At 47.6% G+C, this 16470-nt stretch overlaps 4 protein-coding genes across 9 annotated transcripts; 2 read left to right on the plus strand and 2 right to left on the minus strand.

Moving 5' to 3' along the window:
• Positions 1-135: 135 nt before the first annotated feature.
• On the minus strand, positions 136-7045 carry nup54 (nucleoporin 54). Of its 4 annotated transcripts, none has more exons than XM_051104925.1 (14): positions 6946-7045; positions 6410-6487; positions 5084-5197; positions 4630-4710; positions 4391-4549; positions 4006-4217; positions 3332-3519; positions 2365-2561; positions 2240-2294; positions 2066-2159; positions 1879-1986; positions 1637-1756; positions 1441-1551; positions 136-592 (listed from the first exon to the last, which is right to left on the minus strand). In XM_051104925.1, exons 1-14 carry the CDS (start codon positions 6980-6982, stop codon positions 464-466), a joined length of 1683 nt encoding a protein of 560 aa, XP_050960882.1. In that variant the 5' UTR covers positions 6983-7045; the 3' UTR covers positions 136-463. The 4 variants fall into 4 exon arrangements, with proteins under 4 accessions (XP_050960882.1, XP_050960884.1, XP_050960883.1 ...); XM_051104927.1 differs by lacking the exon at positions 6946-7045 and adding an exon at positions 6588-6850; XM_051104926.1 differs by lacking the exon at positions 5084-5197 and having other exon boundaries at positions 6946-7044.
• Positions 7046-7332: 287 nt separating this feature from the next.
• Positions 7333-15406, minus strand: bxdc2 (brix domain containing 2). 2 transcript variants are annotated; one of them, XM_051104933.1, is made up of 10 exons: positions 15225-15406; positions 10092-10203; positions 9952-9995; positions 9796-9866; positions 9663-9712; positions 9082-9155; positions 8931-8981; positions 8108-8209; positions 7897-8025; positions 7333-7816 (listed from the first exon to the last, which is right to left on the minus strand). In XM_051104933.1, exons 2-10 carry the CDS (start codon positions 10129-10131, stop codon positions 7559-7561), a joined length of 819 nt encoding a protein of 272 aa, XP_050960890.1. In that variant the 5' UTR covers positions 10132-10203; positions 15225-15406; the 3' UTR covers positions 7333-7558. The 2 variants fall into 2 exon arrangements, with proteins under 2 accessions (XP_050960890.1, XP_050960889.1); XM_051104932.1 differs by lacking the exon at positions 15225-15406 and adding an exon at positions 10434-10625.
• Positions 10700-13185, plus strand: dtwd2 (DTW domain containing 2). Its single transcript, XM_051104937.1, has 6 exons — positions 10700-10884; positions 11654-11744; positions 12063-12157; positions 12239-12434; positions 12603-12731; positions 12814-13185. The coding sequence occupies exons 1-6, from the start codon at positions 10700-10702 to the stop codon at positions 12982-12984; spliced, it is 867 nt and encodes a 288-aa protein (XP_050960894.1). The 3' UTR covers positions 12985-13185.
• Positions 13340-16136, plus strand: stard4 (StAR-related lipid transfer (START) domain containing 4). 2 transcript variants are annotated; one of them, XM_051104939.1, is made up of 7 exons: positions 13340-13550; positions 13650-13702; positions 13787-13879; positions 14001-14050; positions 14299-14425; positions 14702-14816; positions 15672-16136. In XM_051104939.1, the coding sequence occupies exons 1-7, from the start codon at positions 13508-13510 to the stop codon at positions 15908-15910; spliced, it is 720 nt and encodes a 239-aa protein (XP_050960896.1). In that variant the 5' UTR covers positions 13340-13507; the 3' UTR covers positions 15911-16136. The 2 variants fall into 2 exon arrangements, with proteins under 2 accessions (XP_050960896.1, XP_050960895.1); XM_051104938.1 differs by having other exon boundaries at positions 13340-13446.
• The last annotated feature ends 334 nt before the right edge of the window (positions 16137-16470 follow it).

The following is a 16470-nucleotide window of genomic DNA, read 5'->3' on the forward strand; positions in this document are numbered from 1 at the left end:
CTCAAGAGCAGCTGCTGCACAGATGAACTGACTACAAACACGTCTGAATGTTCTCTTGGGTGTTACTCCAGTGAAGACGATGGTATTTTCAGTGCTTCAACTTTTATAAACACTCAATAAATCAAACACATGAAATTCATTCAGTGAAACGTACTTTATTAATCAAATCACAAACACAGTTAAACATTCCAGCCTACTGCAGGCACACAATCACACGCAGGAGTAAAAATAAATGCGCTGCTCCAAAACAAAGCGATCGGCGTCACCATCCCGACGTTTCCGTCTCATTTATTTCTCACGTTTAGACGCTTAGAAAGGAATCAGTTCTCCGAACTCACATTCGGGATGAGACGTGAGCTCTGCGATCCGACACGTGAACAAAGATGCTGCCGCGCCCCTTGCGGACAGGCCGGGCTGCGCGTTAGCGTCGACGCGGGCCTATCGGGCGAGTCCGTGCGTTACGTCAGCTGAGTTTCCCGCTGCGACCGTGAACGCTGTCGTGAAGTCCGTCTTCAATCGTCTTGATGTCGTCCAGATCGTCCTTAATGACACTGATCAGGTGACTCAAACCTTCCTGTTGATGCTTCAGATGCTGAAAACAAAACACACGCTTATTGAGGAGTTTTGTTCTCTGTGGCTGAAAATAACCCTACCGAAAAATACGGAGTTCACGTAAGTGGGCGTCTCTCTTGATATGCCGCTGTAGGAATTGAACACGTTCATTAGCTGAACTCGCCTGACGATACTGTATTTTGAGAGATTTGGTCCCTGGAAATAAAACCCACGACCTTGGCGTTGCAAGCATGATCTACTGTTTCGGCTTTACATATATTAAATGTTAAGTCATACATGCTGTTGTTTGATCGAGAATTCGGACAGACTTGACTCTTCATGAAAGACAAGTGAATTGCTTTAAAGAGACTCAAAGCAGAAAAGGAAAACTGCTCTTACTTGGGTAGTTACCATGACATGTCTTGTTGAGTCATTTGTGACACACCAGAGAGATTGTCATTGTGCGAAATCCACACTCACGTTTACATGCTCTGTGTTAATAGTTATTATTACGGTTTCTCCAGACTCTCCTGATTCCCTTAACGGAAGATTGTCAGATTTATCTCACTTCTGGAGACAATTCTGAACACAACACACACACATTTTATACTGACCAAACGATATTGTCTATCCCCTAACCCAACCCTAACCCTAAACCTAACCCTCACAGAAAACATGTTTGCATCGTTACACTTTCAGATAAACATCATTTACTATTTTTAATAATTTTTTAACATTGTGGGGACCGCAGGCTGGTCCCCACAATGTCAAAAATTTCAGGTTTTACTATCCTTGTGGGGACATTTGGTCCCCACAATGTAGCAAAAACAACTACACACACACACACACACACACACACACACACACACAGCGGGTTCTGGTTCTTGCCTGTTTGATTTCTCTCAGCAGGTCGGCATCAACACGATAACGCTCTTCTGAACGAACGGCTCCAAAATGATTCTGCATCCGAATCTGAGACATGAGTTCATTCAGTCGCCCCTGAAACAGACGTACACACATTATACACACACACACACACACACAGATTCAGAGATGGTGGGTGTGTTTCAGCTCATGGTCACACCTTGAACTGTGTCGGCGCGTTGAGCTCTGATTGGATGGTTTCCAGCTGAACTCTCAGATGTTCCTCATCCAGCTGAATGGCATAACCGCTCTTCCTCTGAACTTCCTGTTTAATCAACACCTGAAACACAGGAAAGAACAGACAGGACTGTGTGTGTGTGTATTGTCCTGAAGGACATGCGGTGCTCACGAACATGTGTGTGTGTGTGTGTGTGTGTGTGTGTGTGTGTGTGTGCGTCGTACCTGCAGCACTCTGTGCGAGAGGTCCATCAGCTTGCGTTTGTACTGGGTGATTTTGGCGGCGGTCGTGGCCTGATTCCTCTGCAGCTCACTGATGTCATTAGAGATGATCTGAAACACAGCAGAGAAAGAGCCGGTCACACGACGGCAGCGTCGGCGAGAGCGACCGGCCTCTGAAAGTCTCACTCACGTCCACTCTGGTCTGGTGCTGTTTGGTCATCTGATCCTGAATCTTCAGTCTGCGCAGCAGCTCTTTGAAGCCCACCATGGGGACCGGAATCAACCTGAGCAGAAAAATCACAGCGCTGATGAGATCAGACCACGCAGGCGTGCGAGGAACGACGAGCGATTAATGAAGACGCACTTCTCTGGATCTGGATTGTCCACTTTGGCCTGTTCCCAGATGATGGGATCCACACCTGCACACAAACACAGCGTCAGACGAGTTCCTCGGCGAGCGTCCGTAATAATGCGCGAGCGCACGCGTACCTGCGGGAGGGTTGTGCAGCAGCTGTTTGAGCTGCGCCGGGGTCAGTGCGGTGCGACTGACGGCCATGATCACGCCCAGCTGCTGCAGCTGAGACTTCACGTTCATCTGCTCCATGTAACTGTAGAGCGTGGACGCCGGGACTCGCTTCGACGTGCCGTTAGGAGAACGTTCCACCAGATAAATGATCATCTCCGTTCTGCGCAAACACAAGAGAAGGTCAAGCGGAGTCCTTCACATCCTGCAGAGTTGAGAGTCTGAACACGACTGGAACCAAACTCTGCAGCCGTCGTGATGCAGACAGCGCGGCTCGTAGATGTTTTCAGTGTGACTCGCCAAACAGAAAAATCATTTCAAACTTACAGGTGTAATTAAATCATGTGCTTGTGATTGAACATTTTATTATGGACATCCTACTATTATTTGTGAATTCACTCAGTCTTTCAGCTTAGGTCTGTTCCACACGAACTATGGAGCGTATTAGATATTTATTTTAGGCTCACAGCCTGTAGGTTCAGCCCACGATTTCATGATCAAATTTGTAGAACTTCTCAATTGAGTCTCATTCTGAAGGCTGTGCTCTCCAGAGGTCGTGTTTGCCGTGCACATACATCGCCGAGTCTCCTGTTCCAGAAAAGTAACGACGACTGACGAACACGACCGCCGGAGGTGCAGCCTTCGAAATGACACACAGCAAATGAACTATTTCATAGTTATGACCAATGATAAAGACCATACTTGGGAAAGTTTTCCAGGAATAACTTATAATTTCCTGTGCAAAGAATGAAAGTGTTCGGTGTGAATGAGCCGCTCAGGCAGCGCAAATCGAGCGCTGGTGATTGTTTTTGTTTTTAAGTGTCCCGCAGTTCGAGAAACGCTGCCGTACAGCACAAGCTTGAAAAAAATATATTAAAAAATAAATGTATTTAAAATCACACAGTTTAACGAAAGGGAAGAGATGAGTCTCACTGGTCGTCGGGTAACGCTCGCACTCCCTCCACGTTGACCGTCAGAGTCGGATTTCCTCCCAGAACTTTATGCAATGATTCGACCAGCTGCTGCTGCTGACAGCGAACGTCAGCTTCCTTCTTATTGAGAGCCAGAGCCACTAAACCATCCTCATCCTTCACATCAGGAACACAGCTGTAGCCCACCGCCTGAGACACAGATAGACGGACGGGTTTACGAGAGAATCGACAGAACAAAACCCTTTGTAGAATCATCAACACACACACACACACACACACACACACACACACATATATACATACATATATATATATAATTTTTTTTTTTCACCCCAGACCAACACAATCTGAAAAACTTTATCAAAGACAGGAAACAGCTGACCTCCACCAAATAAAAATGATTCAAATCTATTTTTCACATTTATGACAATGTCAGAAATATTAGGACATAAAAGTTTAAAACAAAAAAAAAAAACAGGTGCACAATATCACATTAAAAATGAAATGCTGAATCTCAGCATGAACAAAGTTTTTTTCTGAGTTGCATTTATAATTATCTAAACTATATATGCATAACTGGCAACTACACTTCAACTGTCCTGCCACTGAAGCTACAGGAGCGTGTGTGTGTGTGAGTCTGTCTCTGTATGTGTGTATGTGTGCTCATGGTCAGACCTTGAAGCGGCAGAAGGGGTTCTCCTGGCTGAACTCCACGGGCGGTGTGCTGCTGCTGAAGTAACCCTTTCCCACACCCCAGAAGGCCTGCAGCTGGTTCCATCGGGCCAGAATGGAGTCGCGCTCGTCGCTCAGGACCGACGGGGCAGAGAGAGCGCTGGCTGTGTTAAAGAGCTGACTGGACTGAGACGCCTGCTGGTTAAACACTCCTCCTACAAACACACACACACCTGGCTCGTTTAAAGCATTTTGTTTCTGAACATGGGGTTAGCTCTGAAAAAGCAATCACTCCCAACAGACCGAGCGGTATCATAATTCACAATGGGAAATGTGTTACATTAAAGTCCCTGTTTGTAAATCTAAAGCGGTCGTTCGCGGGTCTCACCCTGCTGGTTCTGAGCGGGCTGGATGCCACCGAATCCTCCGAAGCCCAGTCCAGCGCCGCCCAGAGCTCCGCCGAAGCCCGCTGCCGCCGGTGCGCTCGAGCCCAGACCGGACGAGAAGCCGAAGCCCTTATTCTGAGTGTTTCCGAAGAGACTCGCACCTACAGACAGCCCACAGCACTTCCTGTCAGACGCGCTCACACAAACACAACCCTTACGTCAATCTGGATCAAAAATCTACCTGCGTTTGATGGTGTGGAGAAACTGAAGGTGGTGCCGGCGCCGGCGGAGGTCGTGGTGGAGCCGAACCCTCCGAACGCACCTGCAACACGCACACGCACACACACACACACACATGAGAGGACAGACGTGGACACAGACCACACGTGAACATGCTGAACATGAGGTGATGGACATAGCGGGTTTGATCACATGACCTGAGCATCGCTAAACCAGGGGTGCCCAAACTCACTCCTGCTGAGTGCTGCTGAGTTCAGCTCCAACTTGCCTCAAGACACCTGTCTGGAAGTTTATAGCACACTTAGTAAGAGTAAACTCTGCAGGACGCCGGCCCTCCAGGAGCGAGTCTGGGCACCTCTGCGCTAAACGCAGGCATCAGACACACAGACACGAATGAACGCGTGACGTGAGTCGATCATGAGTGACGTGACCTCCGACCTCTCAGACTCAACTACCTGCTCCACTGAGGCTACTGCCAAAACTGAACACAGGGGCCGCGGGGCCCAAACCAAACCCCCCAAAACTAACGGGGGCGGCGGGGCCACCGCTCGGGGCCAGAGAGCCGAATCCTGACGTGCAGGTAAGAGAGAGACACACACGGGCGAGAGTTAGAAGTGTGTTAGAGACACTGGAGACTCACTGCAAGCAAGCAAGGGCGCACACACACACAGATACACGCAGACACACACACGCACACACACAGATACACACAGATACACGCAGACACACACACACACACAGATACACACAGATACACGCAGACACACACACACACAGATACACACAGACACACGCAGACACACACACACACACACACACGCACACTCAGATACACACAGACACACACACACGCACACTCAGATACACACAGATACACGCAGACACACACACACACAGATACACACACACACACACACACACACACACACACACACACACACACACAGATACACACAGATACACGCAGACACACACACACACACAGATACACACAGACACACACACACGACACACACACACGCACACACACACACACACACAGATACACAGACACACACACACACACACACACACACACATACACACACACACACACACACACACACACTCAGATACACACAAATACACACAGACACACACACAGATACACACACACAGATACACGCAGACACACACACACAGATCACACACAGATACACGCAGACACACACACACACTCAGATACACACAGACACGCAGACACACACACACACACAGACACTCACACGCACACACACAGATACACGCAGACACACACACACACACACACACACACACTCACACACACACACACTCAGATACACACAGATACACGCAGACACACACACACACAGATACACACAGACACACACACACACACACACACACACACACACACACGCACACAGATACACACAAATACACGCAGACACACACACACAGATACACACAGATACACGCAGACACACACACACACACACACACAGATACACGCAGACACACACACACACACACACACACACAGATACACACAGATACACGCAGACACACACACACACACACAGATACACGCAGACACACACACACACACACACACACACGCACTCAGATACACGCAGACACACACACACACACACACACACACACACACACACACACACACACACAGATACACGCAGACACAGATACACGCAGACAGAGATACACGCAGACAGAGATACACGCAGACACGCTCACACACACACACACACGCTCACACTCACCCGTGCCGCCTGATCCGAAGCCGAAGCCCGTGGACGCGGATGTGGTGGTCGCGGCTCCAAAGCCCGTGCCAGAAAGACCTGTAACCATGACAACAGCTCGTGACCGCCTGCAAACGTGACAACAGTCTCCTTTTAAAGCTGACGATCTGAAGGAACGCCGGGAACACGACACTGTCGCCGTGAATAAGCGCGTTCAGTGAATGAGGGGAGTTTGCGGTGGTTGTTGTTGAAGCGCCGAAACCAAACGAGGTGGATGAGGATGATTTAAATGAGAAGCCGGTAGCGCCTTCATCATCGTCATCGTCATCGTCATCAACAATAACAAACACACACAAATGTCTCATGAAAACAAATAAGCGTCGAAGAACACGGTGAAGCTGTAACGAGTCTCACGCGCTCACTGAGCAGCCGCTCCGATCACTCAACGCTAATTCGGTTTTGAGTCATTTTTTTATGTGTGTGAGCGTATTTTACAGCTTTTCATATAAACCTACGAATGTTTATCGTTTATTTTGTAAGAGTTTTATTGAACTCACCCGCGCTGCTGGACGCGCCGCCGAAGTTGAACGCCATGTTTCCGGTCCCACCGCGATACAGTCCGGGCGGGAACAAAAAATACGAATAAGTGGTTCCTACGTGGAGCTCACGTCACGCACTCCAATGAGAAACAAACCTCACCCAGCCTTCCTAACAAACACACTACTGCAGGACAAACTCAACAAAACCTCTCTGTGAATGTGTCTCGTCATGTTTGCGGTGATGATGAAATATGTGAGAAAACATCCAAACAGCAGCTCATGTAAGTGCAGTCACCATTCAAACATCCGGCAAAGTTTTAACATTAGAAATGATCGTCGTTGATACTCATAGTCTTGTGTATTTTCTACAAACCTCGACCAACAACAAATGAAAATCAACACATATTTGAACATTAATAAAATACTTTATTAACATTGCATTGTTTACAAAAGAAGCAGAAACACAAAGATGAATGTAAATCATCAAATGCCGAGCTGTTCCTCGACCTGGACGAAGAGAGAAACGCTTTACGTTCAGGAAGCAGAACCTCCGATCTGGGATCAGATCTCCATTATAACATCCACGCAAACATTTACACGGACGTTTTACGAGCGAACGCCGCACGACAGGTTATCGCAGGCCTTTGCGTTTCATCTGCGTTCTCTTCTTTAGCTCCGTGAGTCTGAGCTTCTTCTTGGTGCTCCGAGGTTCCGGAGGCTCCAGCTCCACCGGAGGCTCTTTCGGCTCGGCCGGAGTCGCGAACACGTCGTCCGTCACGTCCTGCGTCAGCACCTCGTGCTCCTCTTTGCGTTTCTCCTTCCGGATCTCCTTCACCATCTGTCTCTCCTTCTGTTTGGCGGCCATGGCCTGCCTGATCATTCGCCGTTGCTGGAAAAAACGACAAACATCATCAGTTTGAGGAAAAGCGCACGCAGAAGAGCCCTGACAAAGAGCCGGAGCGATCTTACCATGTTGGGCGACTGAAAGTGAGGGTTTTCGTACAGCGTGGGTCCGCCGAAGCTGCCCTGAAATATTTTGATGAGATTCAAGACGAAACGAGGGCCGATCTCCACCAGAGACGCGTCTTCCTCGATGATCTGTGGACGACGATCACAGAACGCGCCGTTTACAAACTACCGCTCGTGCGAACGGGCGAAACGCTCGAGCGCTTCAGCTCACCTGATAGTTCCTGAACCAAACCCTGTTGTCTGCGATGGTGAACGTGAGCACGTGATCCACAAACGGCTGACTCTTGGGGTGATACCGAGGCGTCGAGAAGATCTGCAAGAAGAACATCACAAATCCATCAATCAAACTAAAATAGTCATTTGAGCAATGAGAGAAAAAGTCTTGAGGAAACCGAAATTAAACATGCATGGAAATCACATGCATCAGTGTTTATCATCATCATCAATATATCTGTAGTGTGTTCGAAAACAATCACTACTTTTGATTCTCAGCACCAGCGATGGCCGAGCTTTAATAACAGAGCGCTAACAATGACAGAGGAGGATTAAACACATGAGCTGAGAATGTATTATTACAGATCTTTGCCATACGTTTCACATATTTACACCGAGTTATGTGCACGTAATGGAGTTGTTCTGCATTATTATGTAGACCAGGAGTCACCAAACTTGTTCCTGGAGGGCCAGCGTCCTGCAGAGTTCAGCTCCAACTTGCCCCAACACAAGTATACCTATTAAGACCTTGATTAGCTGGTTCAGGTGCGTTTGATTAAGGTTGGAGCTAAACGCTGTGTGACCCCTGATGTAGATCAGCATTTCCCTAACTCCAGTCCTCATGCCCTGCCCTCCGCATATTTTGCATGTCTCTCTCAGTTAACACACCTGATTCTGATCACCAGCTCGTTAGAAGAGAGCTACGTGCGTGAACTGTGTTCCGTGTGAGGACTGGAGTTGTGAAACACTGATGTAAACGATTAACTCAAACTAACGATGAAATCAGCAAAAACTGAAAGAGAATTAATGTTGAAATAAACCTGAGTGAAGAGCTCCTTCAGCAGTGCGTAATGTGGCTCCTTGTCAAATTTCTATGAAACAACAGAGAGACATCATCATCATCATCATCATCATCATCATCATCATCATCACACACACACACACAGGAGTGTGATCCGCGTGTTCACTCACCGGGTCGAACGACAGCAGCGGTCTGGAGCCTTTCAGACAGTTTCCGGTCATTTTCAGCTCAGCGAGAGTGTGGACTACAAACACAAGATGAATTTCCATTCTCATAATCAAAACTAATGAGCCATGAGCTCATTAATATAATCACCCACATCTACAGCAAGCTGAGCCAATCATAACAGAGCTCATTTACATACAGAAATCCTAACGCAGGGGTGCCCAAGCCTGTTCCTGGAGATCGACTTTCCTGCAGAGTTTAGTTCCGACCCTAGTCAAACACACCTGTCTGTAATTACCAAGGGCTCCTTGAGATCCTAATTAGCTGGTTCAGGTGTGTTTGGTCAGGGTTGGAGCTGAACTCTGCAGGAAAGTCGATCTCCAGGACCAGGATTGAGCACCCCTGTCCTAAAGGTTCTGCTGTTTAATTATTAAGACAGAAGAACGAAGAATATATGATGACTGGGTTTGGTTCGCACAGCATAAGCAGACGACTAAAGTGAAAATAAAACACAGTTGACATTTTACACATGCACATGTATGACATGATCTACACTCGTCAAATGACTGAATGAACGAAATCGCACCGTTCTGTACAAGAAACTTGGCCGACGGTCCGTGTGGGACGTTCGAGATCCTGTAAGAGAAGAGCAGATGAACAGGGACTGAGATCTCGGCACACGCGATCGATCTCTGACGTGAACTGGACGTGTCGCTCACCACATGTAAAGATCCTGTTTCTTCTTCGCTTCAAAGAAGATGCATTTATTGCAGTTTTTGATTTCACACACCTAAAACACAACGGCCGTTAGAATCAGACGTCGAAAAACAAATCACAGATCATCACAGAATTACTTTTTGTTGTTGTTGTTGTACCTCATTGACCACAAAGAGTTTATCTTTTCTGTCCATTTTGGTGTCTGGAAGAAAACGAAGCAAGAGTGATATCAGTAAGACTCCATCATTGTCTCATTAGTGCTGGTTTACAGTTTTCGTGTGGGAATGTCAGGTTTTACCAGCTTTGCTGTGCGGCATCATGGTCTTGAGGTCCTGCATCAGGTGTCTCGTCCTGAAGTTGATCCCGCGAGAAGAGAACACCAAAACTCGCTCTTTATTTGTCCATTTGCCCTGAAAAGTGAGAAAACGTTCAAGTCAAACTAGTGCATTAATCACTAATGAATGAGATCACACACGTGCAAAAACACAGGCAGAAACGTGACTTTAACCCTCCTCGATTTTGATTGTTACATTTGACATGGTTCAAAACACTGAGTTCACTAGTACAGTCAATATAAAATCACACGTTCAAAAAGGCCGAGCATATGTGCAGTGATGAAGAGTGTGTGTGTGTGTTTTACCGTGCTGACGGGCGGCGGGACGCTGATAATGTTCGTCTGTGAGTTTCCGCTCGTTTCTTCATTCTCCAGTGTAAATGTCACTCGCTTCGTTTCCCTCTCGACTTGAGGCGTTTTGTTCCCGTTTAATTTCGCTCGTTTAGTCTTGATTTGAGCCGGTCGCTCCGCTGCACGTTTCGCTCCGCGCGCCGCCATCTTTCTCTCACACGTCACCGGAAGCGGAAACGCACTCCTCAAGAAAGCGTGAAACACTGGAGGAGTATGACACAATGAGCTCACGGTTTAATGAAGACACAATAGAAGAAATGAACGAGGATGACGATGAAGATGAATACGAGGAAGAAAGGAACGAGAGAGCTGGAGATGGCGAAGATGATGAAGATGAAGGGTTTTCGGTGCTGTCGGATCTGCCCGTCGAGAGGAGCGAGAGACGCCCGACCTGCCGCAGATGCTGGTGAGCCTGTTCACACACACATTCAAACGAGTGTGTGTTGCTGTATGTGAATGTGTGTGTGTCAGAGATGCCGTTCGTTACTTTCCAGGTGCTCAAACAAAAGCAGGAGGAACAGCGTCAACAGATTCGAGCACTTCCGCTCCAGTGTGTGTTTGTGTTTACAGCGCGTTCCCGCAGCAGCCAATCACAGACGAGTCTGCTGAGCTCCTGAACGCAATGGCCAATCAGAGTTGTTGCAGTTTAGTTTCTCTCATCATAACAAATGATGTCAATAAGAAGATGTTTACATACAGATCGTGTCAGTTCAGGTTCACAGCGATAAATAGAAAATTAACTAAAAATTAATGAAAAGTTAAGAACCAGTTAAGGAAACCATGCAGACAGTTCAGTTCAGCTAAAGCAGTTCTACGGCTATTCAGCTTTAGTCTGATCAGTGTTGATTCACTTATACAGCAGCTCCAGACAGATGATAGTTCAGTTCAAGCGTTGTTTGTTCTCATCCAGAGAGTCTCAGCATTAGTGATTACGAAGACAGCTTTTAATATAAAATCTATTCAGAAGTTGAATGTGTTTTTCGTGCTGCTATTGACACATGATTATTTAAATGTGATAAACACTGTTGAAATTGAAAAGATCATCACGCCGACGACCGCGGCGACGGACGGGAGAAACCGTAGTCTTCAGACCGATTGGCGTCCAGAATCGGATCCGTCGCTGCGGTCACGAGTGCGTCCGGTGCCTCGCTGAACGTTGTGTTTTGTCCCGTCAGTCGTCCGGTGAAGGTGTGTCTGTGTCCGTATCTCCCGCCGCGTCCTCTGGACGTCTCCACGTGTCTCTACATCGTCCAGCATCCGGCTGAGGTTTGTGTCCAGTCATCTCAAAGCCCTAACCCTAAACTAGGGCCGCACCATGCGATTGTCATGCATCAGTGAAGCCGGTTCTGCGATTAGCGGTACATCTCCATCAGGAGCAGAACCAATACACGGAGCCGTAGATCACTGACAAGCTTCCATTACGAGCGTGATTTTGCGTGGCTTGTCAGTGATCTACGGCTCCGTGTATTAGTTCTGCTCCTGATGGAGATGCACGTGACAATCGCATGCGACTTATGGTGCGGCCCAAGCCTGAACCCTAAGCCTGACGCCGTCAGACGAGTGACTTTTCTTCCGTTTCTGCAGGAGAGCCGGGTTCTGCGCACGGTTCCGCTCCTGGCGGCGTGTCTCCCTCCGGGAAAGTGCAACGTTTTCGTCGGGAGGCGTTTTTCCGAAGAGAGGTGACTGACGCGAGCGCTCGCCGAAGCGTCTGCGTGTGTTGCGATGGCCTTCACGTGTTGTTGCTGATGTTTTTGTGTCAGGTATCCGGAGCTGGCGGCCGTGTGTAAAGACGCTCGCACTCTGCTGCTGTATCCCGGAGCCGGCGCCGAGAACCTGGAGGATCTGAGCGCGGATTTCGGCGCGGCGACGGCCCACAACGTCATCCTGATCGACGGCACCTGGAGTCAAGCTAAAGACATGTTCCTGAGGAACGCGCTGCTGCGGCTGCCCCGACAGGTCGGTCTCAGAGCTGCTTCTGTCTCTGTAGATTCAGGCTGAATCTGTTCTCTGGTCAGCCACTAAGCGGCTGCTCTGAGGGCTGTGCGACACAAGCGGCTCCTGTCGTCGAAAACGCGATATTCGAGCAGCCTCGCGCTGACGTCGCTTTTGTGCTGGTCCCGGCAGGTTCAGCTCCGCAGCGCCCCCTCCAGTCAGTACGTGATCCGCACGCAGCCCACCAACATGTGCGTGTCGACGCTGGAGTGTGCGGCCGTCACGCTCTCCATCGTGGAGAAGAACCACAGCATTCAGGAGGTTAGTGATCTCATAAATGCACAGCGGCCGCGTGCAGGCGTGCGACGATCCGATAGTGATGAGCCGTTGCTGTTTCTTGCAGGTTCTTCTCAAACCTCTTCAGGCTCTGTGCTCGTTTCAGCTGCAGCACGGCGCCCAGATCCACCACAGTAAAGAGCACCTCATCAAAAACGGACAGTACAACAAGGTCATGCCCAAAAACAAGCGCAAGATACGCAGGATGCAGAAACTCATCACCAACCAGAATATATGAGACTTTTAAAATGAAACCACAGCATATTTTGCAGATTCTTCTACAGCATTGAGTTTTTTGTAGTTTTACAAATTCGGAGCAATATTTACATGATCCTTCTGTGTGGATGAAGCTTCATCTGTTCGCTCTACTGTAATAAGTTTGTTGAATGACTGATTTTATTCTTGTGTGTAGAATTAAAACTGTTGATGAGTGACTGTGTTTTGCGCCCTCTGCTGTCTTAATGCTGTAACGCAGCTGAGAAACTGACCGAGTAACATCCGAGACTTAAACAGCCAATCAGCTCGCGAGTCTGGGCACCTCTAGCCACGCTTGACCAATCAAATGAGGGCAAATATATTCAAGGCGGGGTCGACGCTTCTAATTGGCTGTCCGGCGCAGTGACATTGAATGAAATGAGAAATAATCAACAGGCGCTGAAAAACCAAAATCACCTTTGTCCGGTGGAAGATCGCCGGTGCGGTAAGACGTGAGACTCAGTTATTGATGTGTCCTCAGCTTGATCGGCTGTTTGTGGTTTTAGATGCTTTGTGACAGTTTGTCAATCTCGAAAGAACACTTCTGGAGTGGGTGTGATTGCATGACAGTAATAAAATATTGGCTTTAATTTTGAAGAATTCAGCTCGGCGGTTACTGCATCAACAACGACTTGTATCTTTTCACAGATGACGGACAGTTTACTAACTTTAATAACATCATAATCCCAGTTCTCACGGATGTAAGTTAACGATGGATGTCTTTCAGATGGGCAGTTTTTCTTTTTAAATATACTTGTAATTGATTTAATTTGTGTGTCCTTCAGATGTTTTCACACGTCAGTTCTGAGAAGCTGCAGGAAACTCTGGTGTCGTATCACAGTCTGAATGAATCGGAGTGGAGCATCGCGAAGAAATCGGTCAGTTCCGTTTAAATGTGTCGATTCTGTCGCGTAGGTTCCGTTTAGACGTGTACCGCGTCGTTCGGGTGGATGTCGTGTTGTTTTGATCGTTTCCGTTCTTCTTCTCTGTTTCTTCCAGAAGGATGTGACCGTGTGGAGGAAACCATCGCAGGAGTTCGGCGGATTTCTGTGAGTTTAAAGTGCTGAAACAGCAGAACACCGCTCCAACCGGCTAGTTAATTAATGCGTAAACTAGTCTTTAGAGGTAGTTATCTATTAATTAATTTATTAATTTTCTCGGAGATGGGTCAAAACGTTTTGAATTCACATGCATAAAATGGTAGATTGGTCTCCTGTGAACCTGAATCTAGTTCTCAGAGACAGTCTTAACATAGTAACTGAGTTTATGCGACTGCTCCCCGCTTGTGTTTTTGCAGATATAAAACCGAAGGAACCGTAGCAGAGAGTCCGCAGCGGATCGTGGACTACATCCGTCCCGGAGCCTGCAGACTGGACTGGGACAGCATGATCACGTCGCTGGACATCCTGCAAACGCTAGACCAGGTGAACGCGTGTCCGCGTCTGCATCGCCAAATTAATCTACAGCTGAGTTATGAAAGCGGGTGAACGTTCAGAGATAAAGAGATTCACAACCGCAATAAAACCCCTTACATCTCTCTCTCTGTTCCTCCTCTAGAATCTTTCATTAGACCAAACTGAAGTGAGTTTAGGGTTAAAGATCACTTAAATCGGTTGTTTCTTTGACACAGGCGTTTACGCGCACATGACAAACACAGGACTCGACGAAAGGAACTGAAAGTTCTTCTGTGTGTTTTTCAGGGCCGTTGTGTTGTGAAATACACCACCGCGGGGCAGCTGTGGAACATCATCTCTCCGCGGGAGTTTGTGGATTTCTCCTACACCACCGACTATCAGCGCGGCCTGCTGTCCTGCGGTCAGTCGCTCGCGTTCGTCCGGTACATCTGCGGTGCTGAAAACAACAGATCCGCCATTTAGCTCAAGTAAAGCCACAGTAGAACAGATCACATCCGGTTGTCGTCCGCTGGTGTGAACGGCAGACTGGACCGGATCTGTGTGATTTAGGAGAGCGACTCTTGTGCTGGGTACACACTAAAAGATTCTAAAAAGATCTTCAAAATGTGTCCGACCACAAACACGAGGACACAAATCCGAGATGTAACCGTTTTGCTCCTATGGTGTGTGGCGTGCCTCGGGGTTCTGATCGCGATCGGGGCGCCTCCGGCGTTCTTCCGAGCGGATTCGGTCACTCTTAACGCACCTCACACCGTAGGGAAATCTGAAAAGATAAACTTTAGAACCACCAAGATAATCGGGACATTACCTAGGATTGTCGGAAGCGGAGAAATCGGCCCAAAATCAGCCCGATTATCGTGTGGTGTGTACCCGGCGTCGGTGGCCGCTTTCACTGCATTTTACATTCCACTGACTTCCATTCGTACGCAGGTGAACGCAGGAGACGGTAAATGGAGCTCATGTGAATTTCACTGCGTTCTAAAGTTTAAGTTTGCTGAACTCTGATCTGTAAATCAATGAGACCAACAGAAGATCAACATGACCTCTCAGCTGAATTTACTTTAATGACTGTAGCGCTGCACTCGCTACAAGTGAAGTACATCACATAAATTTTTACATTTTATGCATGATGTTATTTTAAATGAAGACACCAGAGAGCGTGACGTCATATTACAACTGTCACGTGTGCAGAGTCTAGCGTGAAAGCGACTATCTGACGTGTCGAATGTGTTGTTGTTGTTGTTGTGTCGTTCAGGCATGAGCGTGGACCATGACGAGCAGAAAGCGGGCTTCGTACGAGGATTCAATCATCCGTGCGGCTGGTTCTGTGTGCCGGCGCAGGGCTCGGATCTCAGTTTACTGACCGGATACATCCAGACGGACCTGAGGGGAATGCTGCCGCAGACGGCGGTGGATACGGCCATGGCCGGCGGTATGATCAACTTCTACGGCGACCTGAGACGAGCTCTGAAAGCGCAGCCTCGCTGCCTCTGACCTGACGAACTCGAACGAGGCGTCGCTGACAGCATCACGTTTGCTGCTCCTCACAGATTCATGGGATATTGTAAATAGTCGTCGCCACGACACTTTCATTTATTACTGCGCGTTTTGTTTTTATGCTTGTTTTTAAATTAATGTGATTAAAATCAGTGTAATTGTTTTTCATGAAATGATGTAAAATTGTATACGTCGATAAAGTGTATTTTATTTTTAAATCTTATCCATTTCTCTTGTACTTTGTCATTATTTCTCTCTAGGTGACAAACAAATCCAGTCAGTATTATAAAAATGCTGTGACTGATTTATTTCTGTGTTTATTTTCCTCATGTGGATGAAGTATTCATAAGGCAGCGGAACTCACAGCATAAAGGAACTGAAGGCTTTTATCTAATTAAATTAAGACAGTAGGAACAGGGTTTGTGCAGAGTTCTAGAATTTTTTTGTCTCAGAGTTTTTCTCAAGTGTAGACACTCAGATGTTCTGATGAATTTTGCGACATCACTCCACCACTGAGGTATAAAACGTACTGCACTTTAACCACCTTTTGTTAAATG

This window comes from Labeo rohita, unplaced genomic scaffold (genome assembly GCF_022985175.1).
Source record: "Labeo rohita strain BAU-BD-2019 unplaced genomic scaffold, IGBB_LRoh.1.0 scaffold_84, whole genome shotgun sequence".
Classification (NCBI taxonomy): Eukaryota; Metazoa; Chordata; class Actinopteri; order Cypriniformes; family Cyprinidae; genus Labeo; species Labeo rohita.